This window comes from Zootoca vivipara, chromosome 8 (assembly GCF_963506605.1).
Source record: "Zootoca vivipara chromosome 8, rZooViv1.1, whole genome shotgun sequence".
NCBI classification, from domain to species: Eukaryota; Metazoa; Chordata; class Lepidosauria; order Squamata; family Lacertidae; genus Zootoca; species Zootoca vivipara.
In genome coordinates, this window is record NC_083283.1 from 80,600,330 (window position 1) to 80,627,097 (window position 26,768).

Below are 26,768 nucleotides of genomic sequence, written 5' to 3' on the forward strand. Positions count from 1 at the left end.
GCATCAGGAGATGCTGTACAGACCAGACTGGCCTGGGGAAGGTTGCCCTGGCCTGCGAAGCATCACAAGATGCTGCGCGGACCTGCCTCCGCCTCCTCCAACACTGTAGACATATTTCCAGAAGCAGGGCAGTCTCGAGCAGGTCGGGCACCCTGGCGCTGAGGCGCGGAGATCGCTCCGGGGGCCCCACCCTTGCAGGGATTCATGGCTGAAGTGAGTTAAACTGGGGACAGGGCAGCCTACCAGCCCTGGCGCCCCGCGCCACCGGGAGTGTACCTAGAGCCGGCCCTGTGGTGGGAGGGGGAGGAAGAGGAGTAGTGATGTGCAAGGTCCAGGTAAGTTTCCTTCCATTTTTTGACTCAAGCCATGGCACAGAAACCCCCCTCCAAAAAAAGCCAGAGCACAGGAGCTAAAATGGGACATCTGGGATTGGGATCAGAAGCTGGGGTGACTTCTATCCATCCAGGATGTCCCAGTTAAATCGGGACACTTGGGGGTATGCAATTACCTGCTATGGAGCAATAAAATAAGCCCTCCAGGTGTTGCTGACTTTAAGTACCATCGGCCCCAGGAAACATGGGGCTTCATGGGAGTTGTAGTCTATATTATCTGAAGAGCACCACGCTGGCTAGACCAGACATCCCCAAACCTCGGCCCTCCAGATGTTTTGGACTACAATTCCCATCTTCCCTGACTACTGGTCCTGTTAGCTAGGGATCATGGGAGTTGTAGGCCAAAACATCTGGAGGGCCGCGGTTTGGGGATGCCTGGACTAGACTTTTGACAGAGAGGGGTTGCCAGGGGCTGTGCTTTCTGCTCTCTGTGTCTTTCGATGCTCAGGGGTCATTTTTTCACATGACAAATATGACTTCTCGTCAAGATCTTAGTTGTGTTAGAGTATGAAGGAGGGGGAAAACGTTGAATACTGGAGATAGATAGATATACCGGTAATGTTCAGGTTGGCATGCCTCCTATTAAATATAACAACCAAGCTCTCATTTGGGATCCTGCAAGAAAAAGGAATACAGTCCAGAGTAAAATATCCTGCAGAAAAAAAGTGCCTACCTAGAATTGCAGATTCAGAAAGAAGCATACTGTTTTTAATTTTTAGGCACTCCAGCACCTTGAGGACACTTCTAATTTCATTGACACTGAATCATCATAGTGAAATAGTTATTTAATCACAGCACATGTTAAAAATGGGCAAGCAGTTATATCATGGCTCTGCGTGCACATATAGTGCCTTACATCATTTATGTGCACTCTCACGAGTTAAAAGAGACATCGCATTGCCGTCTGAACCTTCCAGACATCATTTCTGGGTTCTACATGGGATATTTTAGAATTCATGGCTGCAAGCCCTGAAAGGGTTTGGCTGCAGTCCCAGATTTGAGCAGTTAAGCCTGCTGAGCTAGCTCGTGAAGTCTATAAATATTAGGCTTACACCAGAGCAAAGCTTAAGCTGGTTGTTAAATTGCTGCGCATAATCAAAACTTGTGCAGCGTAAAACATTTATGTAACGTTCTTCTCATGAGTAATAGAAGATGATGATACAATTCCAGTTAATTCCAGCTTAATCCTTATTTATCATTATTATTTATTGATTTGATTTCTCAGGTCTAAGGAAACACACTCACTTCATTTGGTCTAACAGGAAGTGATGGCAAGCTGTAGAGCAGGGGGTGGCAATTTACACATTTTCACAGTACCAGTAAGCTATCATTTGATCATGGGCTTATCCAAACTTAGCTTTCCTCTGCTCCTTCCAAGCACAGTCCACATGTTAAAACCCCGTGTCCAAGTACCTTTTCTTTCTCTCGTTCGTTCTTTCTTTCTTTCTTTCTTTCTTTCTTTCTTTTTCTGCTTGGTAGGTTTCCCTGTGAAAACCTGTTCTTTAAAACTTAACCGGAGCAAATGGCAATCCATGAAGAAGCTGAATGGACATTTGCTTCAACTAAGCGCTAAAGAGCAGGTTTTCATGAGGAAAGCTTGGAGCAAACAATAAAAAATAAATGCTTCGATTGAGAGCTTTTAAGCACCAACCTGTGCTTAAAGGTACCTGTGGATAAGCCCTTACAGTGCTATTCAAACTAGGCCACTAACAACGTTAGGTATGGATTAAAACAAGGTGTTCTGTGGGTGGGTGACAGAGAAGGCCCCATCGTCCCCCCTGGCATGACCATTCATTAGGCCTGAGCTGGCGTAGTTAATAGCAGTGAATGAGAGGGAATTTTTAACAGGAAATGATTGCCAGGGACCCTTTCTCGTGTGACCTTTTCGGCATGGGAGCCCTTTATGGCATGGTTCTTTCCCATGCAACAAAAGTAATCTTTAAAAAAAGAAAGAAATAACACACTGCACTGCACCATATAGAAGGAGCTCATCCTGCAACTCCTCTCCAAGCTGCTGTTGCCCATTGAAACTGCAGGTCAGGTCATCCTATGCATGCTTATTCAGAAGCAAGTTCCACTGAGTCCATGGGACTTACTCCCAAGTAAGTGCATACAGAAGGGCCGGGGATCTTTACCAGCTCAAGGGCTACATTCTCCCCTGGTAATAATAATAATAAATAAATAAATAAATAAATAAATAAATAAATAAAAATAATACCCCACCCTTCTAGCTGGGTTTCTCCAGCGACTCTGGGCAGCTCCCAACAGAATATTAAAAATACAATAAAACATCAAACATTTAAAACTTCCCTAAACAGAACTCCCTTCAGATGTCTTCTAAAAGTCAGGTAGTTGTTTACTTCTTTGACATCTGATGGGAAGACGTTCCACAGGGCGGGTGCCACCACCAAGAAGGCCCGCTGCATGGTTCCCTGCAACCTTGCAGGGAGGGAACCGCCAACAGACCCAGGAAGGAGCAAAGCTACAGTGGTTTGCACTAGGCCCGGGCTGGGTGGCGCAACCTGGCCATCAGGGGCACGGAAGGGGCGCCGAACTCAGCGGTTCAGGCAGTTCTCCGGAGGCGCGCAGGGAGCGCAGGCCTGGGGCCGCCTCCATGAGAGGCGCGGCGGCCCCAGGCTCATGCTCCCCACGCGCCTCTGGAAAGCAGTCTGAAGCCGCTCAACAGCTGAGAGGCGTGGAGGAGGCAGCCCCAGGCTCGTACTCCCCGCGCACCTCCGGAGCTTCACACGGGGAGCGTGGCGGCCCCAGGCTCGCGTTCCCCGTGTGCCTCCGGAGAGCAGCCTGAAGCCACTCAACATCTGAGAGGCACAGTGGAGGCAGCCCCAGGCAGCGCCCCCTCCATTTTGGCGCCCTAGGCCCTGTTCACTTGATTTCTTGCTCCTGTTTTCATAACTATCAGCAGAACCAAAGATGTCTATTTGAGGCAGGGTTTGAGGACAGAATGAAGACAGAAAAAAGATCTTTTGACTTTGACTTGGTGAGATTAACAGCCCCGAAATCAAGTCCTAGTTAAGGATTTGTATCCATGCTTCACGGAATAATATGTGTTTACAAGAATTAATAATAATAATTTTCTTATTTGTTCCCCACCCATCTGTTTGGGTTGCCCAGCACAAAACATTGATAAGCGTAGTACACACACAGTTTCGCCTTGGAATGAAGTGTTGTGCATTCAAGTTTTAAAGAGAGAGGCGGGGAGAGAGGAAGAGATAGCTGTGAAGTGTTGACGGGAATGTTTTAGGTCACTTGCAGAGGACTTGGGTTACTGCTCCAGGTTTCTCTCTTTCCGCACTCTTTGCCAGTCAGCTGTCATCATCTGCCGGTCTTTTCCATGCCAAGGTCTGATATCGGGCAGTAATCTTGGGGGAAGAGAGAAAAGCATGAGCAGATTCCCGAGGCTGCCTGAAGTCCGCTCCTAAGGTCAATGACTAGAACATCTGTTCAAACAGCAGAACAAGGGAAATTGTGACCGCAGCATGTCCTATGATTTTTGTCTGCGTTTCATTACTGGTTGCTAGATACAGTGGCAGAAGCGGAACATGTATGTGGCTGTTAAATACAGGAGAGCACAAGGATGGGGAAGTCTAAACAAGCTGTGCTTACCAATATGCGACGATGGATTGAGGGAGAGTCCCCATCACACTGAATTATTTCTCTCATAGCAGCACTGGGATGCGGGAGGGTGCATGATGTAATTTGCACTAATCTTCTAGAACAGGCACCCGCAAACTTCGGCCCTCCAGATGTTTTGGACTACGATTCCCATCTTCCCCGACCACTGTTCCTGTTAGCTAGGGATCGTGGGAGTTGTAGGCCAAAACATCTGGAGGGCCGCAGTTTGGGGATGCCTGTTCTAGAATGTCGTATTTTGACATGTGGAATAAAAAACGAAACAATATTTGACAGGTTCCCCCCCCCAAAGCATTTCATGAATCAGGCAGGAGGGAGGAAGTGTTATTCTTTCTGCTACTGATTTGCAAAGAGCCGTCCGGCAAATTCATGACTAAGGTGAGACTGAAGCAGGAATGCCTTGGCTCACAGCTTATACTCTTAACTGTACATACCATTTCTCTCTCAAACTCGACTTTCCTCGATTGCTATGTCTCCCTTGATCGTAAGGTCGCTATAAAAGATAGCACTCCTGCTATTTTTAATGTGGTTGTTTTTATTAAAATATTTGTATCCCACTTTTCTGAGGGGCCAATTATCTCAAGAACTGGAAGGAATGTTTAATTTACAACACACACTTCAGTAGTTAAGATTGTCGGAATAACAGGTGTGGGAAACAGTATTATTTCGGTGTTGAGGCTTGATTGATAGTGCAGAACAGTTTGGGGGCTGTGCTCCCCCCCCCCAGATTGCTTACTGCACCCCCTCCCCACCCCATCACCAAATATATCTGGTGTAAGTATTATACAAGCAAATTCCAAACAGAATCTATGGATGCTCCAAAAAATTCCCTCTACCCACTGAATTTCCCAGGGGACTGTTGTATGAGTTCTGTTTATCCTACTGTGATGAGGATAACATTAAATAGCTTTGAGATCTTTGGAGGAGATCCTGAATGGAAATATGGTGCATAGAAATGAGTTGAGTGCCATTCACTTTGGCTTAGGCCAGGGGTGGAGAATTTCAGACCTGGGTACTGAATGTGGCCCTTCGGTCCTCTCTCTGGCCCTCAGGATGCTTCCTTCGCTGCCTTGGTGCTGTTCCACATCCATCTTTAGCTCATTTGTACCTTTGAGCTCTGGCGATGTCTGGATTTGAGGATCGAAAGGTGTGTGGGTGGGTGTGGGTGTGGAAATGCCTGACTTTTGGGTGGTTGCACTGTGCCTTCCAAAGATAAGAGTCCCACCCGTTTTCCCAACCCCACTTTATGCCTTGGGCTGCGTCCACCATTGGCGTGTGTCTCAAAAGTTTGCCCATGCGGGAACATGGGTGTAAATAGATTCCTTGCCCCTGGTATCATCCCCAATGCCTTTCTTTGAATCTTTTCTTCCTCCTCCTCCACATCTAGCTGGTCTGTCGGCAACTGGAGCGAGTGCAGCTTGACGTGTGGAGCAGGCGAGAGGTACCGCTACGTCCGTTGCATGCAGAGAATTCACTACAAGCCAGAATGGGTGTCCGATTCTCTTTGCCAATTCCCGGCCCCAGCCAACAGGGAACTCTGCAACAACCAAAAATGCCCACCTACCTGGAGTGCTGGGTCCTGGTCTGAGGTAAACAAAAGTCACAGGAGTTGGAGCTGTTCCGACAAGTCCGCATACCGTTTTAGGTACGACGGCATTGCGGGCCGGCGATGCCTTGCATCACCGGAACCGGCGTGGGGGCTACAGATGCTGGAGGCTTCCCTGCCGGCTGGAAGAAGCTTAGAGCTCTGCTTCACCAGCTGGGAATTTGGATCCCAAGCCTGCCTGCAAACTGGCCAATGGCAGGCAGGTAGGCAGGCTTGGAGGCAGGACCCTCCTAGTGGGTGGGCTTGAAGGGGCAGGTAGGTCCACTCCCAGGATATTTAAGGTGCCCTGGCTGAGCCCCAGCACAAAGAGCTCCCACTATTCACTCATGTGCTCCAGACTGCCTGTTTCCATGTGCAGTCTGGTAGGTAAGGTAAAGGATCCCTGGACAGTTAAGTCCAGTCAAAGGCGACTATGGGGTTGCGGCACTCATCTCGCTTTCAGGCCGAGGGAGCCAGCGTTTGTCCACAGGCAGCTTTTCCAGGTCATGTGGCCAGCATGACTAAACTGCTTCTGCCACAACAGGACACCGTGACGGAGGCCAGAGCGCATGGAAACACTATTTACTTTCCCACCACAATGGTACCTACCCTGTTTCTCATATTTTAAGACATACCCATAAAATAAGCCATAGCAGGATTTTTAAGCATTCAAGGAATATAAGCCATGCCCCGAAAATAAGACATAGTGATAGGCACAGCAGCAATGCCAGCTGCGGCAGGAGGAGGAGGAAAAAATAAGACATCCCTTGAAAATAAGCCATAGTATGGTTTTTTTAGGGAAAATAAATATAAGACGGTGTCTTATTTTCGGAGAAACACGGCATTTACCTACTTGCACTGGTGTGCTTTTGAACTGCTAGATGGCCAGCATGACTGAGCCGTTTCTGGCGAACCAGAGCAGCACACGGAAACGCTGTTTACCTTCCCGCTGGAGCGGTACCTATTTATCTACTTGCACTTTGTGCTCTCGAACTGCTAGGTTGGCAAGAGCTGGGACCGAGCAACAGGAGCTCACCCCATCGCGGGGATTCGAACCACCGACCTTCCGATCGACAAGCCCACAAGGCTCACTGGTTTAGACCACAGCACCACCCAGACCAGTAATATGCCTCCAAGTATAGATTAGCCAGGGTGGGGTGTGTAGAATGGCAGCTGCCCTGATTATTTGCTTGTAGACCTTTGACTCCATTCACATGGTGGTCCTAATGTTCTAAATCTGAGACATTTGTAAGAATAATTTTTCTTAAAATGTTTTTCCAACATGCAGTAATTTTAGGGGTGGGTTTTGTTTGTTTTTTATTGAACTGATTAATGTGCCGGATTTGTTTTTTGGGGGGGGGAAGTATCCTACTAACATCGTTCATTATGTCTTGATTCCCTCCCACCCACCTGCAACTTCTGGAAAACATCAACCCCCCTAAATGTTTCTATTCTGTTCCACTTTCTCAGTGCTCTCGAACATGTGGGAAAGGCTGGAGGAAAAGAGTGGTTTTGTGCAAAAGCTCCAGCTCTTCTCCCTGGGCTCAGGTTCTGTCCGATGCTGCCTGTGCCTCAGAACTGAAACCGAAGATGCAGGAAGACTGCCTCCTGAAGCGATGCCACAAACACAAGAAGATCCAGTGGTTTGTCTCCACATGGACCGAGGTGAGCAAGTGGAAAGTGCATATCTATTCATTACAACTTCTACAGTGGTGCCTCGCTAGATGAATTCAATTCGTTCCACGGGTCTTTTGTTATAACGAAAAGTTTCAATGCATTCCTATGGGAACCCGCGATTCGCTAGACAAATTTTTCATAAAACGAATTCGTCTGGCAAGGCAACCTCCGCTCGAAAAATCCTTTCGTTAAGCGGAAATTTCGTTAAGCGAGGCACCACTGTATCTTAAACGGAATTTCAAACCTGCGCAGAATTTATTTCTAAATACACTGGTACCTCGGGTTACAGATGCTTCAGGTTACAGACGCTTCAGGTTACAGACTCTGCTAACCCAGAAATAGTACCTCGGGTTAAGAACTTTGCTTCAAGATAAGAACAGAAATCGTGCAGCGGCGGCAGCGGGAGGCCGCATTAGCTAAAGTGGTACCTCAGGTTAAGAACAGTTTCAGATTAAGAACAGACCTCCGGAATGAATTAAGCTTACCACTGTGTGTGTGTGTGTGTGTGTGTGTGTGTGTGTATGTGTGTATGATAGAGCACACAGGTAAGCACATTTCTCTCACACACACAATTATAACTTACTAGTGTCATTCAGCCCGTTAAGTAAACGGGCGCTAGAACGTGGGGAACGCAAATAAACAAACTCACTCTCCCGTCGTGCCCCGCAGCCGAGCGCAGAGAGGGAGCGAAGGCTGTGGCCCCGCCGCTCCTCTCACGGGCTCCTCCATCGCTGCTCCGCCGCCGCCACCGTGGTCCATGCCTAGGCAGGGGAGGGGGGAAGGTAGGGGCGGCCAGGGCCCTCTTTCCTTCCTGCCTTCCCCCTGGACTTGAGCCCCCTCCTTGTCCGCCGCCGCCTGAGGACCGCGAGGGAAATGGTAGGCAGGGGGTGGGGAGAGAGCGTGCATGTGTGTGCGTCCAGTCTCTGCGTCCAATCCCTGTGTCCGTGGGGCACATGCACAGTAGCGCAGACACAGGGACACGACGCAGAGACACAGGGACTTTATTATATAGGATGCAGAAAAAAGGGGTTTTTAAAAATGCTATCTCGTCAGGGGTTCGCAATGGGATTTCCGCAGATCTTATCCAAGGAGAAACTGCTACTGGAAATAAAAATAACACTTTGTCTCTCATAACACTGTGGAAGAGCCAAGCTTTGACTGTTCATCGAGTAGCGGTTCCGCACAGTGCAGATGTGCTTGCGGTATTAATCGTTTGTCTCCTTCAGCAAATACCCAAACCGTGTGTGGCAGGTGCGTGCCCTTCAAAAACTGGTTTGTGTGTGTCAGGGAGCTTTAATAAGACACATGTACACAGATGTTGGAGGATATACACCTGCCTTTCACACCCCTGCGACCAACAGGATTACTATGTAAACGATGCGAAGCTGGTTCAGACCCAAGGTCCATTAGCTGGTTTCCCGCAGTAGCCAACCAGAAGCAAGTCGCAAAGGCAAATTACTATTTTATCTGTAAGTTGCCTCGCGTCCCTTTCAGGGGGAAAGGCAGGATATAAATAAATACATCATTATAATCCATGTAGCGGCAGCAGTGCACTGTACATTGTAACTCCCGCCAGCCGTGACCAGAAGTGGTGAGTGCAGGCAGTTAGTTTTGCCCAGAGCCGGCCCACCCATGAGGTGGGGTGAAGCAACCGCCTCAGGCAGCAGAAGCGCAAGAGGCAGTGCCCCTGCCCGCCCCACTGATTCCTCCCCTCCCAGAGAAGCAAACCAGGTAAGGGAGGTGGCAGAGTGATGCAACATTGCTTGCTGCTCTCCCCCAACCCTGGGGCAGAGAGAGACCCTCGCCAAAGCCTATGAAATGTCCCCCTTCTCCCTGAGTCTTATGAGAAGCCTAAGAAGAAGCTGCTGTAGGAGAACTGGGAGCAGCACCCTGGGAGGGGCGTCTCTAGTACTAAGGTGAAGCTCCCTGTTAGTTTTTTGCTATTGGGTGCTGCATGTTATTTAAGTAATCTTGTAGGTTTATAGTATTGAAAAGTAGATTTTGGTATGCTGTTGTGTTATGCTGTTATTTTTGTTTCGCTATCTTATTAGGAAGTATTACCATATTTTTTCGTGTATAATATGCCCCCATGTATAAGGCACCCCATATTTTGGGGGTCTCCAAATTAAGAAAACACCCCTCAGCACTACCCATGTATAAGACGAACCCCTAATTTTTTTGTTTTAAAAAAAACACCTAGTCTTATACACGGGAAAATACAGTCTATAATATCACAAAATGGTTTTTGTAATGTGTGTTTGAAATGCATCCCTGCTTATTTTCTGTAAGTCACTTTGAGTTTGGTGTGTGTGTGTGTGTGTGTGTGTGTGTGTGTGTGTGTGTGTGTGTAAAAGTGGCATACAAATGAATGAATGAATCTTGGTAAAAGTGAGGCGTTCCAATGCACAGTGTTTCACCCCAGAGGGGTGGTGAGTCTTTGCAAAGACTCCTTAAGGAGAAGCCCTTGCCGATCCCCACCGCCCTGCCAGGTGCCAATGTCTTGGCCGCCCCTGATTATGCCATAGAATGTGGAGTGTCAGTTTGGAAATAAAAATTTTAAAACTGGGGAGGGGGAGGTATAGAAGCTAACTTGCTTGAATGCCGATCAGAAGCATTCATTGAGCAACCAATGTGGAAATATTATTGTGCTGACTGCAGAGATGCTGGTCAGACCAAAAGCACAGTTAAGCCATATTTATAATGTTCTGGCGAAGGTGTAAGAGAGATAGGGGATCCCAAACTATTTAATACTAATGCATCGTCACTGTATTCTCTTCCCTGCACCTCCTTTTTCTAGTGCTCTGTGACATGTGGAAAGGGAGTGCAGAGGAGGACAGTGAACTGTGCAGAAAAATACGTTTCTGGAAAATACAGAGAACTTGCTCCTAAGAAGTGTTCCCACCTTCAGAAACCAAACATAGACTTGGAAAAAGCCTGCATCTTACATCCTTGTCCCAGGCACTCTGCTTATTCACCAGTAACTCAAGGCAGCTGGTTTTCCTCTTCTTGGTCTCAGGTAAGGATGGCGCTAACTTTGAACCCATTTTATATTTCACATTAGACCTCATCCATCATGTTTCTTTCAAACAGTGTCTCTTTTGCCCTGGGTTTATGCTGCTGGCGTGGTCTCTTACTTCCAGGTCTGGTCTATGGAGGGAGCTGGCTTGTGTAGTATAGAGACTACAAATGTGTGGGAAATTGATTGATTGGCAGTAGAGTCAAGGCAGATGAAAGAAGGGGCACATAGCAAAAGAGCTTTAACCCCCCCCCCAAGTGAAATATAAATGTTGTTCATTCTAATGTGTGAATATTTTGTACCCCTTATTTATTTAGAAGCTATGTAGTGTACGTAGAACAATTTAAAACAAATAAAAGGGCAAAGGTAAAGGGGCCCCTGACCATCAGGTCCAGTCGTGTCCGACTCTGGGGTTGCGACGCTCATCTCGCTCTATAGGCCGAGGGAGCCGGCATTTGTCCGCAGACAGCTTCCAGGTCATGTGGCCAGCATGACAAAGCTGCTTCTGGCGAACCAGAGCAGCGCACGGAAACGCTGTTTACCTTCCCGCCGGAGCAGTACCTATTTATCTACTTGCACTTTGTGCTTTCGAACTGCTAGGTAGGCAGGAGCTGGGACCGAACAATGGGAGCTCACCCCGTTGCGGGGAATCGAACCGCCGACCTTCTGATCGGCAAGCCCTATGCTCAGTGGTTTAGACCACAGCGCCACCCGCGTCCCATCCACATATCTTAGATGTCTGCTAAAACATTTTTGTTTTGGCAAGCCTTTTAGGACACGTGAACAAGGGATGCACACAGATTTTAAACTTCGCATATTTTATTTGTATACTGATAATTTGTTTTTACAGGGACCCAGGTGGTGGCGCTGTGGGTTAAACCACAGAGTCTAGGGCAGGCATCCCCAAACTTCGGCCCTCCAGATGTTTTGGACTACAATTCCCATCTTCCCCAACCACTGGACCTGTTAGCTAGGGATCATGGGAGTTGTAGGCCAAAACATCTGGAGGGCCGCAGTTTGGGGATACCTGGTCTAGGGCTTGCTGATCAGAAGGTCGGCGGTTCGAATCCCCGCAACGGGGTGAGCTCCCATTGTTCGGGGTTTGTCTTGCGGACAAACGCCAGCTCCCTCAGCCTATAGAGCGAGATGGACGCTGCAACCCCAGAGTCGTCCGCAACTGGACCTAACGGTCAGGGGTACCTTTACATTTTTAAGATATGTGGACAGTAAACATGAAAACCGTAATTCTGAAGGGAAAATGTATTCATTGGGAAATTATGGGAGAGCATGCTTTTTATCTGCTTTACGAAGCAGTTTGGGCTGTCTCATACCAGCCGCTTATTAAGGTGTCCAATTATTTTAGTGACATATTCAGAAAAGAACATTGAAGTGGGGCCACCTTTATTCAAAGCTAAAGGTTTGGGTAAGTCCATGTCCTGTAGAAATAAGTAGCCTATGACCAGGGAAGCGTCTACTGTATGTGTTTATGCCATAGAAACCAGCAAGTCCCCTGCACTTAGCACAGTTTCGGGTTACCTATTAATGGCTTGCCGGTGCTCAGTTGCTTGTAAGCATTTTCACACCATAAGCCATGCTAAGCACTTGAGAGGACTGTAAAGATACAATGGCTTGATGCCCATGGAGGTTTATTCTTGGATTGGCTGCGCCATTTGGACATCCGTTTTTGAGCTGGCAGTTTAAGTTTATGGAAGTTACCTTTCATCGGAAGGATGGTACTAAAAAAATAAACGTTTGGTTTGGAGGAAATGGCTATAACATTGCAAAAGAGTGCAGTAGCAAGAGTATATATCATATATCATTGTGCTCCTGGGTTCTATCGCTTTGTTGCATTCTAGAATGACCATGAAATGAAGTCCAGCAGGGGCGTTGTATATGAACCGGCACATAGATTTGTGGACTTCCACTTAGCAATCTGGAGCAAAGCAAGCAGAGGAAGAGAAAGGAAATAACCCCATTCACATTTTAATCCAGATTGACCCCATTCACACTTGCTGAACCAATATGCAAAGTGAAAAGCAGGTAGCCTTTAAAAAAATTGCAGGCTGCTGTCCAAATACCTAATTGACTAAAGAAGCTTGTTGTTTGTTTGTTTGTTTGTTTGTTTGTTTGTTTGTTTGTTTTATTGCATTTATATCCTGCCTTTCTTCTTTCATAGAACTTAAGGTAGTATATATCTGCAGTAGTTACCAGGCAGTCATCCAGCCAGCCATTGACCACCATCAGGAAGGTGATGGCCTCATTGGCTTTCAGACCATACCCCTCAGACAAAGTTTTAAGAGGAAAGTGCACACACAAAATACGCACATTAGTGAAAATGACATAAAATTGCATTGTGTTAAATAACATTGGAAAAATGCATACATTAGACAAAATTGCATATAAAACATGTACACATAGCTATGTTCAATTTTTTCATACATACTTTTTGGGGGAGAGAGGGGGGAATCACAAACTGATTCAAAAATAGAGTGATCCAAACTTAAGATTGGAAACCGGAAATAACTTGCTGAAACCATCTGAGTGTTTTTGCCTTTTCCCTGCCACCTTCCTCCAGAAAACCCGCTCTTTGGCACTAAATCAGAACAAACAGCAATCCACAGAAAACCCAATTGCAGTTTGTTCCGTTTCAGTGCTAAAGAGCAGATTTCCCTGGAGGAAAGCAGTGGGACAAACAGAGGTGTGGATAAGCCCATAGTGTTCCTGAGAAAATAGAAGGGAAAGCGTGTAGCTTCCTGGGAAACTTGCACTACCGGTTTTTGAGGTTGATGAATGGATTTCCCAGTTCTGAATGGAAATTTGCAATAGGGGAAACCATGAACTATTGTACATCTTGAAACCCTGTTCATCTTAACCTAAGCCCCACTGAGTTCAATGATAAGTGTTTTGGGGGTCATTGGTTAGTTAGACAAATCAATTAAAACCCCTTTTTGTTTTGTTTTTAAATACAGTAGATTTTCAAAAAGAGGAAATCTTCATTTGATTTGGCAACACATTCCTTACATACATTTAAAGCACTTTGATACCACTTTAAACAGGCATGGCTTTCCCCTAAAAAATCTGGGTGCTGTAGTTTGCTACGGGGGCTCAGAGAACCCTGTTCCCCTCCCAGAGCTACTATTCCCAGAACGATTTAACAGTCAGTCCTCCATCCCAGAGTTCCCTATGATTTCCAAACTGTAGCTCTGGCCCTCCAGGTTCAGGGATGATGGTAACTGTGCAGCCCAATGAGGACGTAAATCACAAGGGACCAGATAAAGCAGCTGAACGTTCAATCCTATGCCCTTTGCTTTATGTCTATATTAACAGGTATAGAATTAGGTAGCATGTGAAAGGGCCTAACTGCATATTTGACAGTAATAATCCAGGTAGCTGGAATACTGCAGAGATCTCTTACTGAAGCAGCATTGCTAAAATCTGCAGCGATTACGCTCTTGTCTTTACCACTCTGTTTACACATTGACATTTTCAAAAGGTTTGCATTCTATTCAACGTGTGGCTGGGCTCCGCTTTCCCTTACAGTGCACAACAACCTGTGGTGGAGGCATGCAAGTCAGGTCAGTTCAGTGTCTAGCCAACGGGAGGTCAGCCACTGGATGTCTGCCGCACCAGAAGCCTGTCGCCTCACAGGCTTGTAACACCAACTTCTGCCCTCTTCCCGAAAAGAAAGGTAAATTCTGTTTCTTTTGTTGCTGTTTTTCCCAACTTCCACTTTTGCATTTAAGGTTTAGACTCACTGAACAGACCACCTGAGGTTAAGGGGTTGTGATAATAAAATAATAATAATAATAATAATAATAATAATAATAATAATAATAATAATAATAATTGTACCCCGCCCATCTGGATGGGTCTCCCCAGCCACTCTGGGCGGCTTCCAACAAAGATTAAAAATACATTAAAATGACACACATTAAAAACTTCCCTAAACTGGGCTGCCTTTAGGTATTTTCTAAATGTCAGGTAGTTGTTTATCTCTCTGACCTCTGATGGGAGGGCATTGCACAGGGCAGGTGCCACTACCGAGAAGGCCCTCTGCCTGGTTCCCTATAGCTTTGCTTCTCGCAGTGAGGGAACTACCAGAAGGCCCTCGGTGCTGGACCTCAGTGTCCGGGCAGAACGATGGGGATGCAGACGCTCCTTCAGGTATACTGGGCCGAGGCCATTTAGGGCTTTAAAGGTCAGTACCAGCACTTTGAATTGTGCTTGGAAACATACTGGAAGCCAATGTAGGTCTCGGGGGCTGCTCCCAGTCACCAGTCTAGCTGCCGCATTCTGGATTAGTTGTAGTTTCCAGGTCACCTTCAAAGGTAGCCCAACATAGATCGCATTGCAGTAGTCCAAGCGGGAGATAACTACCACTCTGGCGAGACAGTGAGCTGAGGTAAGGGACTGACAAATCCACACTTTTCCTGCATCCTGCAGCCAAGTCTTCTCTGGCCAGGTGGCAAACCTGCTTAGGACAACAGCCTCACCTGAGGAGGAGATATTTGCACGGTGCTGATCTGTGCCATCCAAGTCTCCAGCAGCCGAGTTTTCTCAGGTGGGGCTTGGCCCTCTCAGAACAGCCTCTCCACCTGTCAACATTTGGCTGCAGCAGTCTAGGCAATGAGGCATTCTGACTGAAGAGAGGCACTGCTCTCTCAGCCTGGCTTTCTTGGGTGCCAAGGCCCCATGGCCCCCAGTTCCCTATTGATTAATAAACACACAGAAGCAAGTATTTAGGTTTATGGGCTAAAACAGGCCACAACTTTATTGGTTACAGATGTGAGCGATTTAGCTTAGGCGTTGGGTTACGCCTGCCCCGTCCCCTGACTATATCTTGATTTGCACCCATCTACAGGGAGTGAAACTAAGAGTAAACCACCAAAGGAGGGAGTTCTATGACTTACATCAAATAGGGGCACCCCAAGAGGTCCCTGTTGGGGTTGTGGCATGGCCCTAGCCCACACCTGGGCTTCAGACAGGATCCGCACCCCAGGATCCCTTTAACAGGATGCTTTTAATGAGGAGGGGCAGGCAGAGGCTACAACCTACTCTCCATTAAACAAAGGCTCACCCAATGCCTAACCTTACAAAGTTGCAATGGTTGAAACGAGGTAGGTGAAAACCCAATGGCAGGTGCCAATTCGCCAAGTAGACAAATTCCTACCCGGCCCCAACCAACCTTGTCCATAGCAAGGCATAGCTGCCAAGTTCCGGCCTGAGAAATAAGGGACTGGACCGGAAGTAGCAGACCGGATGTAGCGCTGTCGCCATTTTGGAACTGGGCGGAGCAGCATCAAAAGTCGCTTCTGAGCATGCTCCGCCCAGTTCCAAAATGGCCGCCGCGTCAGAATAAACCGGGGGGGAAACAAAAAAAATCCATTTTTCCGGCTGGGGACAGCTGGAAAAACGGGGGTTTCCCGGGGAATACGGGAGACTTGGCAGCTATGTAGCAAGGTCATGTCATACCAAAGCTGAAAAAGAGGGCGGGTGGGTTGGGAGATCTGGTGAGGAGGTGAGAGACGGAAGCCCCCTGGGTGCACCACAGTTTAAAACTCCCACAGCCATAACACGGCCAGGGGTTAGTGCGGGAGGAGCCTCAATCCCCCCACTCCCGAGCCAGATCACCGCAAGGGCCTGAATGCCCGGCCACAACACCACCCACTACAAAAGGTGAGCAGTCTTATCAACATTTTCTTCATCAGTGGCGGCATCAGTTGGAACACTTAGAAAACGCACTGGGGTTACATATAAAAGCACGTGTGAACACCGATCCACTGCAATTAGGTTTCCCGCAGCTTGGACCCAGCCTCCTCCTGCTTCCACAACCCATTTTACAAATGTACCATCCCATGAATCAAATGGTGATTGAGCCTCATCTTGCTGCTTCAGACCCCTTATTTTACATGCATGTTTGCTCCATTAAATTTGCATGCATCCTTTTAAAGGAAAAGGAAAGGCGGTTGTTAAAAACATTCTTTTTAAAAAAATGCTTTAGGGGGGAGGGGAGAAGTAGATTAGTTATATCCAAGTGTGCCAAGTAAGGGGGCCGGAGGGGCAGGGCCCCCCCCGAATATTTCCAATGAAGGGGCCGGGCCCCTCAAAGTTCTGCAGCAGATGTGCATGCATGCTGCAGGGTGTGCTCACGTCATGCGTGCAAGCCACAGGGCTTTCACATGACACATCAGCATGCGGCGCTCAGCTCGCTTTACAGGCCAAGGGAGCTGGCGTTTGTCCGCTTCCGCAGACAGTTTTTCTGGGTCATGTGGCCAGAATGACTAAGCCACTTCTGGCGAAACCAGAGCAGTGCACGGAAATGCCGTTTACTTTCCCGCCAGAGCAGTACCTATTTATCTACTTGCACTGCGTGCTTTCGAACTGCTAGGTTGGCAGGAGAACACAAGATTAGTGTGTTTCTACAGCAGGCTCACCAGCAATAAAATACTGTATGTGTCTGGATTCACCCTGTTTCTTTCAACCATTAGTAATGTCATATTGTCTAAAGTCTCCTCTCTCTCTCTCTTTTGACACTTCTCGTTTCAGATACCTTCTGTAAGGATTACTTTAATTGGTGCCACTTGGTTCCCCAGCACGGTGTTTGTAACCATAGTTTCTACGGCAAACAATGCTGCAGGTCTTGTGTAAACTCAAATTTGTAAGGGAGGCTTGCTCCTCAGGCAGAAAGCGTAGCTTTTGAGTGCAAACATTGCTGCGCCTTCTAACTCGGAACTGTGATTGTCGGACGCATGATTCTCAAGAGTGACTTCAATTTGCTCTGAAGCCTACTTTAATTATGAGCCTGGACACAAAATGTAGTCAATAGCTACCTGGATGAGTGAGGTGTCTCAAATACTTTCCAGTACTGTATTCTGAAGTGACCCCCATCCCCATCCCCACCCCATTGCTGTTTTGGGGTAAGCACCCTGTTCTTAAGATGAATGGAGGGAAGGGGTTTTAATGAACAGGGACATTTTCTGCATTTGAATTGATCCTTCAGAAGCTGCCACTTTCTTTTGAGACGACATTGAAGAGTTGCCTGGAGCATGGACATCTGAAGCCGGCAACAGAGAGAGAGAAGTCTGGCCTGAGGAAGGACTTTAGTTCTTTTACCACCCCTTTGGGCACCATCTACCGGGGAGTTCTCTTGCACGAACCCCACCAAAATCTGTGGCGGCTATGCAGGAGCTTTTCCACAGGGCTTATTGTGGCGGGGACAGCTTTGCGTCCGAGATATTTATTACATTTTACCAGTGTTTTTGCGCAGCTCCCGGCCAACTCCACGGGACCTTGTGTAGAACTGCCCCTTCGTGCCTCATGCCCTAGTGGCAGAATCTATCAACGCCCTATTAAAATGAAGATTGTAACTGATTACAGCAGTTGAAACGTACTTGAGGCTCTTTGGCCAATAAATAAACCTGAACTGCTTTAGTTAGATCTGTAGCTTTTAACGGATGAGAGAATCTGGGGGGGGGGGCAGGCAAGGACAAGCCTCAGGGGTGCCCTTTTCCCTCAACATTTGCCAGATAATAAGATCCTTTATATTTGTTGTTTTCAAATGAGCGCTCTTATTGAAATGTCCTTGTTTTATGCTGTACTGCTAGCTGTAAAAAAAAAAGAGTGTTCTGCCATCAGTGTTACTTAAATGGCTGATTATACCAAAACTATGTTTGCATTTAAACATAAGGTACTACTACCATGTTAGATTCCCAGCCTAGGAAATTGTTTTTCTTTTTTTGCATTGTAATACTATTCAGGGCAACTGGAACATGTTTTGCAAGGTTAGAAGCTGCACGGAATGCTGATATCAGAGCTGTGTATATTCTGCAATTCCACTGATCAGAAATGCATATACAGTGGAACCTCAGTTTATGAACACCTCGGTTTACGAATTTTCGGTTTACGAACTCCGTGGACCCATCTGGAACGGATTAATTCACTTCCCATTACAGTGGTACCTCGGGTTACGAACACGATCCGTTCCCGGTCGCGGTTCGTAACCCGAAAATGTCGCAAACCGAGTGCCATTTTTGCGCATGCGCAAAGCGCATGTGCCGCTTCTGCGCACGCGCGGAACGCATGCGCGACGAAAACACTTCCGGGTTTGCGGAGTTCGTAACCCAAAGTGTTCGCGACCCGAGCGGTTCGTAACCCGAGGTACGACTGTACTTTCTATGGGAAAGTTCGCTTCAGTTTATGAACGCTTCAGTTTGTGAACAGACTTCCAGAACCAATTACACCCATGCTTCGGGTTAAGTACGTTTCAGTTTAAGTACTCCGCGGAACGTCTGGAACAGATTAATCCACTTTCCATTACTTTCAATGGGAAAGTTCGCTTCAGTTTATGAACACTTCAGTTTATGAAGAGACTTCTGGAACCAATTGTGTTCATAAACCGAGGTACCACTGTATATATATGTTACTGAGCATGGAATGCCAATTCCAGAGTATCTTGGATTTCATTAAACAAGTTTCTAGCTCTCATGGCTGCCAAGATACATTGCAGTGCAATCATTTGTATGTCTACTTGAAAGCAAATTCTAATGAGCTCAATGTGGTTTATGCCCAGGTAAGTTTATATAAAGATTGCAGCCTTAAATGTGTGAGGGCAATGCTTGCCAAAGCCTCAGATTTCAGAGCAATTGCTCAACAACGTTTCTGCTGTTGTGATAGGGCTTCAGCTGCAAAAGCAGAATAAATTTTGCAAAATATGGAAAAATGCACATGTTTATATTGTTTGCAAAATTGATGGAGAACACAGAATTTGACTTTTTTGGTGCTGAATTTTTCACTGTTGGAAATGCAGAGTGTGTCTTCCAGCCCTGAGTACAATGTAAACTGCAATTACAGCATTGTTGCTTCCTCAAGATTTTCTGGTGCTGTCACTCCAAATGGAAATCTGAATATTTATGTTATCTGAAGTTTAATAAAAAAAAAATTGTTTCTTTAATGTCTCGTCTCAAAAGTAATTTCAGATCCTGCTTCCAGTGTCGATAGTCCATTGTAAACTTTTATTGTATCCATTTCTTGTTGCATTTATTAAATCAGTTAGCAGCTAGCAGTCCCACAGCCAAGGAGTTTTTGTTTTGTTTTTAAGGAAATTTGGGCATGAGTTTTTCAAACCTGTTTTCAGACTCAGCAAAAAATATCCATATGCTTTAAGAAGCATTTACTGAGACGATGGGCTGGCAATGACATTTTATAGAGATCTCTTGGCAGCTCTGATTGTGGTGAGCATTATATATGACTAAGTTTGCCAAACATTTCAAGAATGGATGTGAAAAATCTCCTTTATTAAAACAACAACAAAAGCAACATAAATCTTCCAAGTCTGACCACATGTTACATCAAACCTCAACATCTCATATTATCCGTATTACAGAAGTTCTTCCTTTTGAATAGGAAGGCTTAGTGATCCTTTCCTATGCTTTTCTCCTCCTACTGAATGGGAAATAACTACAGCGTGTGTTACTGGCTGCAGGATTTAACTTTTCAAGGATCTCAAACTGATTCAAGAAGAAGAAGAAGAGCAGGTCTCTAAGACCTTATGTTTGCAAATATAATTCTAGAAAGTAAATGGGCAGCGTTGGGCGATGGAAGAGTTATTGAATAGAATTTCCAGAGAGCAGAACGTCAACACTTGCCCTGCCCCATCACCAACAGAAACAGAATAAATCATACAGAGAAAACCCCAAAATAAATCCTGCAAAACAAGAAGAAGAAGAAGAAGAAGAAGAAGAAGAAGAAGAAGAAGAAGAAGAAGAAGAAGAAGAAGAAGAAGAAGAAGAAGAAGAAGAAGAAGAAGAAGAAGAAGAAGAAGAAGAAGAACTGGAGAAGTTCTTCTGGAGAAGAGAAGGTTAAGGGGTGATATGATAGCCATGTTCAAATATATAAAAGGATGTCATATAGAGGAGGGTGAAAAGTTGTTTTCTGCTGCTCCAGAGAAGCGGACACGGAGCAACAGATTCAAGCTACAAGAAAGAAGATTCCACCTAAACATTAGGAAGAACTTCCTGACAGTAAGAGCTGTTCGACAGTGGAACTTGCTGCCAAGGAGTGTGATGGAGTCTCCTTCTTTGGAGGTCTTTAAGCGGAGGCTTGACGGCCATCTGTCAGGAATGCTTTGATGGTGTTTGCTGCTTGGCAGGGGGTTGGACTGGATGGCCCTTGTGGTCTCTTCCAACTCTAGGATTCTATGATTTATACCCTGCCCAACTGGCTGGGTTTCCCCAGCCACTCTGGACAGCTTACAGCATATCTTAAAACATCAAGCGTTAAAAACTTACCCATACAGGGCTGCGTTCAGATGTCTTGTAAAAGTTGTGTAATACTTTATCTCCTTGACATCTGAAGGAAGGCGTTCTGCAGGAAGGGCACCACCACCAAGAAGGCCTTCTGCCTGGTTCCCTGTAACTTCGCTTCTCACAGTGAGGGAACTGCCAGAAGGCCCTCAAAGGAGGACCTCAGTGTCCGGGCAGAATGATGGGGGTGGAGATGCTCCTTCGGGTATACTGGGCTGATGCCTTTGGGGGCTTTAAAGGTCATCACCAACACTTTGGATTGTGCTTGGAAACATACCGAGAGCCAGTGAAGATCTTTGAGGACGTGTTATATGGTCCCGGCATAATGCACATATAGGTAACAGAATCCAGCAAACCTTGATGCAGAATTTAGCTTACCATGGACCTCTCTCTAAAGCCATGGCAATAAAATGTTTCCACAGTTAGTGTGGGGAGGGGGGAGGGTTGGCTATAGTGACGGTAAAATCCAGCCAAAGAACTGATAGGGAACATCTTTAAGTAGAAGTCGTTTCTGCTTTTGCAGCTTCCTCTGCTTTATACATACCTGCCAAGTTGCTGTCAGAGAAATAAGGGACCGGGCCGGAAATAGCAGACCAGAAGTAGTGCTGCCGCCATTTTGGAACTGGGCGTAGCAGCATCAAAAGTCGCTTCTGAGCATGCTCCGCCCAGTTCCAAAGTGGCCGCCGTGCCAGAATAAACAAAAAAACAAAAAAACTTTTTTCAGCTAGGAACAGCTGGAAAAACGGGGATTTCCCAGGGAAAACGGGAGACTTGGCAGCTATGGCTTTATATTTAACAAATAATTCTTTCAACGCCACCATGCTTCTGTCTGTTGATCTGCAAGCCAAGCCAAGCTTCTCAGAGCTTGCATGTCCCAATGTATATTTTGGGTAAATTCAGAAGAATGCTGCCTGCTGAACATCTTTGGGAAAGTCTTTGGGTACCACTGCAGCAGCAGCTGCTGAGACATTCAAATTGACTTCACGGTAAAGACTCAGGCTTAATCCCAGCTAATCTAGACACAGTCACAGGTAATTTATTGGAAGCAAGATTCTGAATTTGTTCCTATGTAAACCTCTGACTCATCCACTCCAAGTGTCAGGGCTTGGCAGCGCCGACCTTTCCGCAGCTGTAGAATTCTGCTGTTCTCGTCGTTTTGTGGTCACTTCAGGTCCCGTCCCAAATTACTAACTTTTGGAAATGTTGCCATTGCGTAACAGCCATGCTGGTGATGGCTGGGTTCAGAGGGAAAAGAAGAAAGCATCGGCTTACTTGTCCCATTGTCTGTGCTGAACAAATATTTCCACTTGTTTCCAAACACAGAGACAAAACATTACCCATTTCCATGAATCTAGTTTCTTTGCAATCAAAGAATAAAAATATTTTGCTGTAGTCAGGATGAGCATGGGGGCTGGTGTCGATTTAAAGAGACCATGAAGAAACATTTGAAGGCAGGCCAGATCTATCATGAGGGTGGCTCACTTTCCAAATGTTTGAATGCTTTCCTCATTGACTGATAGCCAAATGTGGTAGGGTTATGAGGTTGGCATACTCGTGATCTTCGGCCACTGAAAGATGCCAATTGCAGCTAGTCTCACCTTTTGCTCTGGAAAATTTACACACACACACACACACACATATCTACTTGCACTTTTTTATTTATCTACTTGCACTTTTTGGCGTGCTTTCGAACTGCTAGGTTGGCAGGAGTAGGGACCGAACAACGGGAGCTCACCCTGTCGTGGGGATTCAAACCGCTGACCTTCTGATCGGCAAACCCTAGCAGGGCCGGCCCTACGGCCAGGCTGGGTGGCGCAAGGCACCACGGTGCCGGCCCGCCAGGAGAGAGTGCGAGCTGTGCCCGCCCGCCCGCTGGCCGGCCGGTCCACCGCGCAGCTGCGCCCACGGCAACCGCGCTGTGCCTGCCCGCCCGCCGCGCAGCAGCACCTGTGGCAGCCGTGCTGCGCCCGCCCGCCCACCGCGCTGGGAAACGGGGCGGGGGGGCGCCGGAGGGATCCGTTGCTCCATGGCGCCAGGGGCGCTTAAGACGGCCCTGAGCCCTAGGCTCTGCGGTTTAGACCACAGCGCCACCCACGTCCCATTATTAGTGTAGGTTTGGCCCGTTTTGTAGTAGAAACCCTAGCCATCTCACTTTCTTTTTTTCCTCTCCCAGACGGTTACGTGAGACAGACCACATGACTTCTGTCAGATTTGAGCTCAGAGAAGATCTTCTTTCGTCCTGGAAGACATTCAGACGGACCCTGTTGGTCATTTTCCACACCATTCAAGATATATAGCATTACACACACACACACACACACACACACACACACACACACACACACACACACTGCTTGGTGAGCCTGGGGGCACATACTTCTCTCTGTCTGAGAAACATCCAGCAATGACTCCAGTTGTAACTATATGATAGCCATGAATGCTATCACAGTCTCTCTCTCCGCCCCCAACTGCTCCAAGCTAGAATTTAATTCCAGGCCACAGCCAGACAGAAATTATGCCCTGTCATTTTGTTCACAGTCCATTTAGTACTATCTTTAACGTAGAAGCAAATATTAAGCGTGAGTCAGCCTGGAAACATTTACTCTTTTGCATTCAAGGTAAATTCTGCTTCAGAGCAGAAAGTCTGATTTCCACCACATGCATTGCTTTTCTCAGATTCCTCCAACACAGATGTACACACAGAGAATCTTGCATTTTATTAACCCACTGAGGTAGAATAAATAAGAAGCTTGTGATTTATCTTATATAGGTTGTAAACCTCTACACAGGTTCAAAGCACTTCACATACTCATGAAGCATTACAGTGGAAGCTCGGGTTGCGAACGTGATCCGTGCGGGAGGCACGTTCGCAACCCGCATCTGCACACACGCGGGTCACGATTCAGCGCTTCTGCGCATGCGCAAAGCGTGATTTAGTGCTGCTGCGCATGCGTGCGCCCCGAAACCTGGAAGTAACCCGTTCCAGTACTTCCAGGTTCGGCGCGGAGCGCAACCCGAAAAGACGCAACCTGACGCGGCTGTTACCCGAGGTTTGACTGTACAACAGATCTTTAGGAAGGCCAGTATTGTTATAGATTTGGGGAGGACACACCCCAAACCCTAGAAATTAATAAACAGTAGGATTCTGATTAGTTGGAGTATTGCACTTAATATAATGCACTTTAATAATATAATGCACTTAAAACACACTGAAAACATTATATTTGCAGCTGTATAGCTGGGTCCTCTGGGCACAATTTGCTCGAAAGGTTTTTTTTATTGCAAATTTTTCTTCCTTGTGCTTCTCAAAGTATTTTTACTCATCTCCTGAAATTTCTCCTCCACTTCTCCTTTCACATTATACTTGTACCTTCCCCGTCCCTGGCGGTTTCTTTTATTCTTCCTCCCTGCTCCTTTTACATCCACTTCTTATAAATGGGGATGGACATTGACTATCATTTTCCTGCATAGTTCTAGTTACAGGTAGGTAGCCATGTTGGTCTGCCGTAGTCAAAACAAAATACCCAAAATAAAATCCTTCCAGTAGCACCTTAGAGACCAACTAAGTTTGTCATTGGTATGAGCTTCAGATACAGTCATACCTCGGTTTTCTCAGTGCGGCTGTCTGGCGGGCGCAGCAGTGCAGTGCCCCCCTGGCAGCCCGGCGCCCTGTGCCACCCAGCCTGGCCATAGGGCCGGCTCTGATGTCTGGCCTGAAACAGAATACAGTCATACCTCAGTTTAAGTACGCCTCGGTTTGAGTATTTTCAGTTTTAAGTACTCTGTGGATCTGTCTGGAACGGATTAATCCACTTTCCATTACTTTCAATGGGAAAGTTTGCTTCAGGTTAAGTACGGACTTCCGGAACCAATTACACTCATACCTCGGATTAAGTACGCTTCAGGTTGAGTACTCCGCAGACCCGTCTGGAACAGATTAATCCACTTTCCATTACAGTGGAACCTCGGTTTATGAACACCTCGGTTTACGAATTGTCAGTTTATGAACGCCGCGCACCCATCTGGAACGGATTAATTCACTTTCCATTACTTTCAATGGGAAAGTTCGCTTCAGTTTATGAACGTTTCAGTTTATGAAGACACTTCCGGAACCAATTACACCCATGCTCCGGGTTAAGTACGCTTCAGGTTGAGTACTCCGTGGACCCGTCCGGAATGGATTAATCCACTTTCCATTACTTTCAAGGGAAAGTTCGCTTCAGTTTATGAACGCTTCAGTTTATGAAGAGACTTCCGGAACCAATTGTGTTCATAAACCAAGGTACCACTGTACTTTCAATGAGAAAGTTCGCTTCAGGTTAAGTACGCTTCAGTTTAAGTACTCCACAAACAGTCTGGAACGGATTGATCCACTTTCCATTACTTTCAATGGGAAAGTTCGCTTCAGGTTAAGTACGCTTCAGGTTAAGTACGGACTTCCGGAGCCAATTGTGTTTGTAAACCGAGGTACCACTGTATCTGAAGAAGTGTGCATGCACACGAAAGCTCATACCACTGACAAACTTAGTTGGTCTCTAAGGTGCTACTGGAAGGAATTTCCCTGCAGTTTTTGTATAATCCAAGTGTGTGTTTTCTCTCCCACCACACCACACCCCAGCTGAGCACACATTGCATATGATGTTCCACCAGCATGGCAGCAATGTATCTGTAGTTCTGGCCTGATGTAGGTCTAGGAGTGCTCTGCAATACCATGCCACTGATAAAATAAGAGATGAGTGACCCTCATTGTTGGAATTATAGCTCGTTACTTATAGCTAGAGGATCTGAAGTGTTCTTTCTCTCTCTCCCCCCCCCCCCCAGCCCCACACCTGTTTCTTTGCTTTGTGAATAGTGATTGCTTTAGATCATTCCAGGTGGTAAAAGCTGACACATGAAGGGGAACAGACCTGGTGCTATTCTCTGTAAGAACAGCATTTTCTTCCAGCTCCTGACAGTCAGGCGGCTTGAATTCCAGATTTCGAACAATAATAACCTGTCTTCTATCTCACAAACAGGTTTGTGTTTCCATTAAATTGCTTCTAATCCCTCACTCTCCATCCTCCTAGATATATATATTTACCGGTATATTGCCATTGGGCCCTTGTCAGGTTACAAAGAAACGTCGTACGAAACGGTAGACCTCGTTTCAAAGAACTTGGGGGGTTGGAGAAAGCCGTGGAATTAAATCAAATCCGACTCCGTAAAAGGCCAACACAAATAGCAGGCTGGCGCAAAAATCACCCCACATGCCATCAGCTTGATTTTGCCTAATGTCTGAACTCCGCCTGTAGTCAGGTGCTATCCTGTTTTGTTTTGGGAATTATCTGCAGGTGCAATGAGGATGACCCCCCCCCCGCCCCATGACAGTGATATAGTGCAATCTCCAAGTCATAGAAGGGGGGCTGCTGTCCTGTTTAAGCAGAGCCCCATCAAGTCCCTGTAAAAAAAGCTACCCGTTCTTAGGAAGCATCCAAACCTCTTGACGTCTGTTTGGGAGGTCTAATAGCTCTCAAAGTTGCCTCTGGAAATAGTAAAGCTGTTTGTTGACCAATGTGAAGCACTCAGGTCTTTAGTAGCAACTAGAAACTGTTCTGACCTGCAAGCTGATCCCTCTCGGAGTTACTACTCACTGTTTTATCTGAAGCATTCTCCTCCTCCTAGCTCTGTGAACCGCCCCACCCCATACCTGCCAAGTTGCTGTCAGAGAAATAAGGGACCGGGCCGGAAACAGCAGACCGGAAGTAGCGCTGCCCCCATTTTGGAACTGAGCGGAGCATGCTCCGAAGTGACTTTTGATGCTGCTTTGCCCAGTTCCAAAATGGCCACCGTGCCAGAAGTCGCACTGCAGCCATTTTGGAACTGGGCTGAGCAGCATCAAAAATCGCTTCTGAGCATGCTCCGCCCAGTTCCAAAATGGCCGCCGCACCAGAATAAACTGGGGGGAAACAAAAAAAATCCATTTTTTCAGCTAGGAACAGCTGGAAAAACGGGGATTTCCCGGGGAAAACAGGAGACTTGGCAGCTATGCCCCACCCTCCAGCCAAGAGGCAAGCAACAGTGCAGCCTCCCCCAGTTCCCACCAACAAACTCTAATACTGCTGAATCTGGATTCTGACCCAGTAGCCCAGGGGTCAGCAAGCTTTTTC

The 26,768-nt window shown here is 46.7% G+C and overlaps 1 protein-coding gene across 1 annotated transcript in view; it reads left to right on the top strand.

Annotated features, from left to right (window-relative positions):
- The window catches only part of ADAMTS16 (ADAM metallopeptidase with thrombospondin type 1 motif 16), an 84,729-nt gene extending 65,516 nt beyond the window's left edge, over positions 1–19,213 (top strand). Inside the window, exons 19-23 of the mRNA XM_035101543.2 lie at positions 5,431–5,632; positions 7,099–7,293; positions 10,103–10,321; positions 13,862–14,009; positions 16,868–19,213. Coding sequence (XP_034957434.2) covers positions 5,431–5,632; positions 7,099–7,293; positions 10,103–10,321; positions 13,862–14,009; positions 16,868–16,983 — 880 coding nt within the window. The 3' untranslated portion in view covers positions 16,984–19,213. The remainder of the gene's footprint in view (positions 1–5,430; positions 5,633–7,098; positions 7,294–10,102; positions 10,322–13,861; positions 14,010–16,867) is intronic.
- Positions 19,214–26,768: the final 7,555 nt, after the last annotated feature.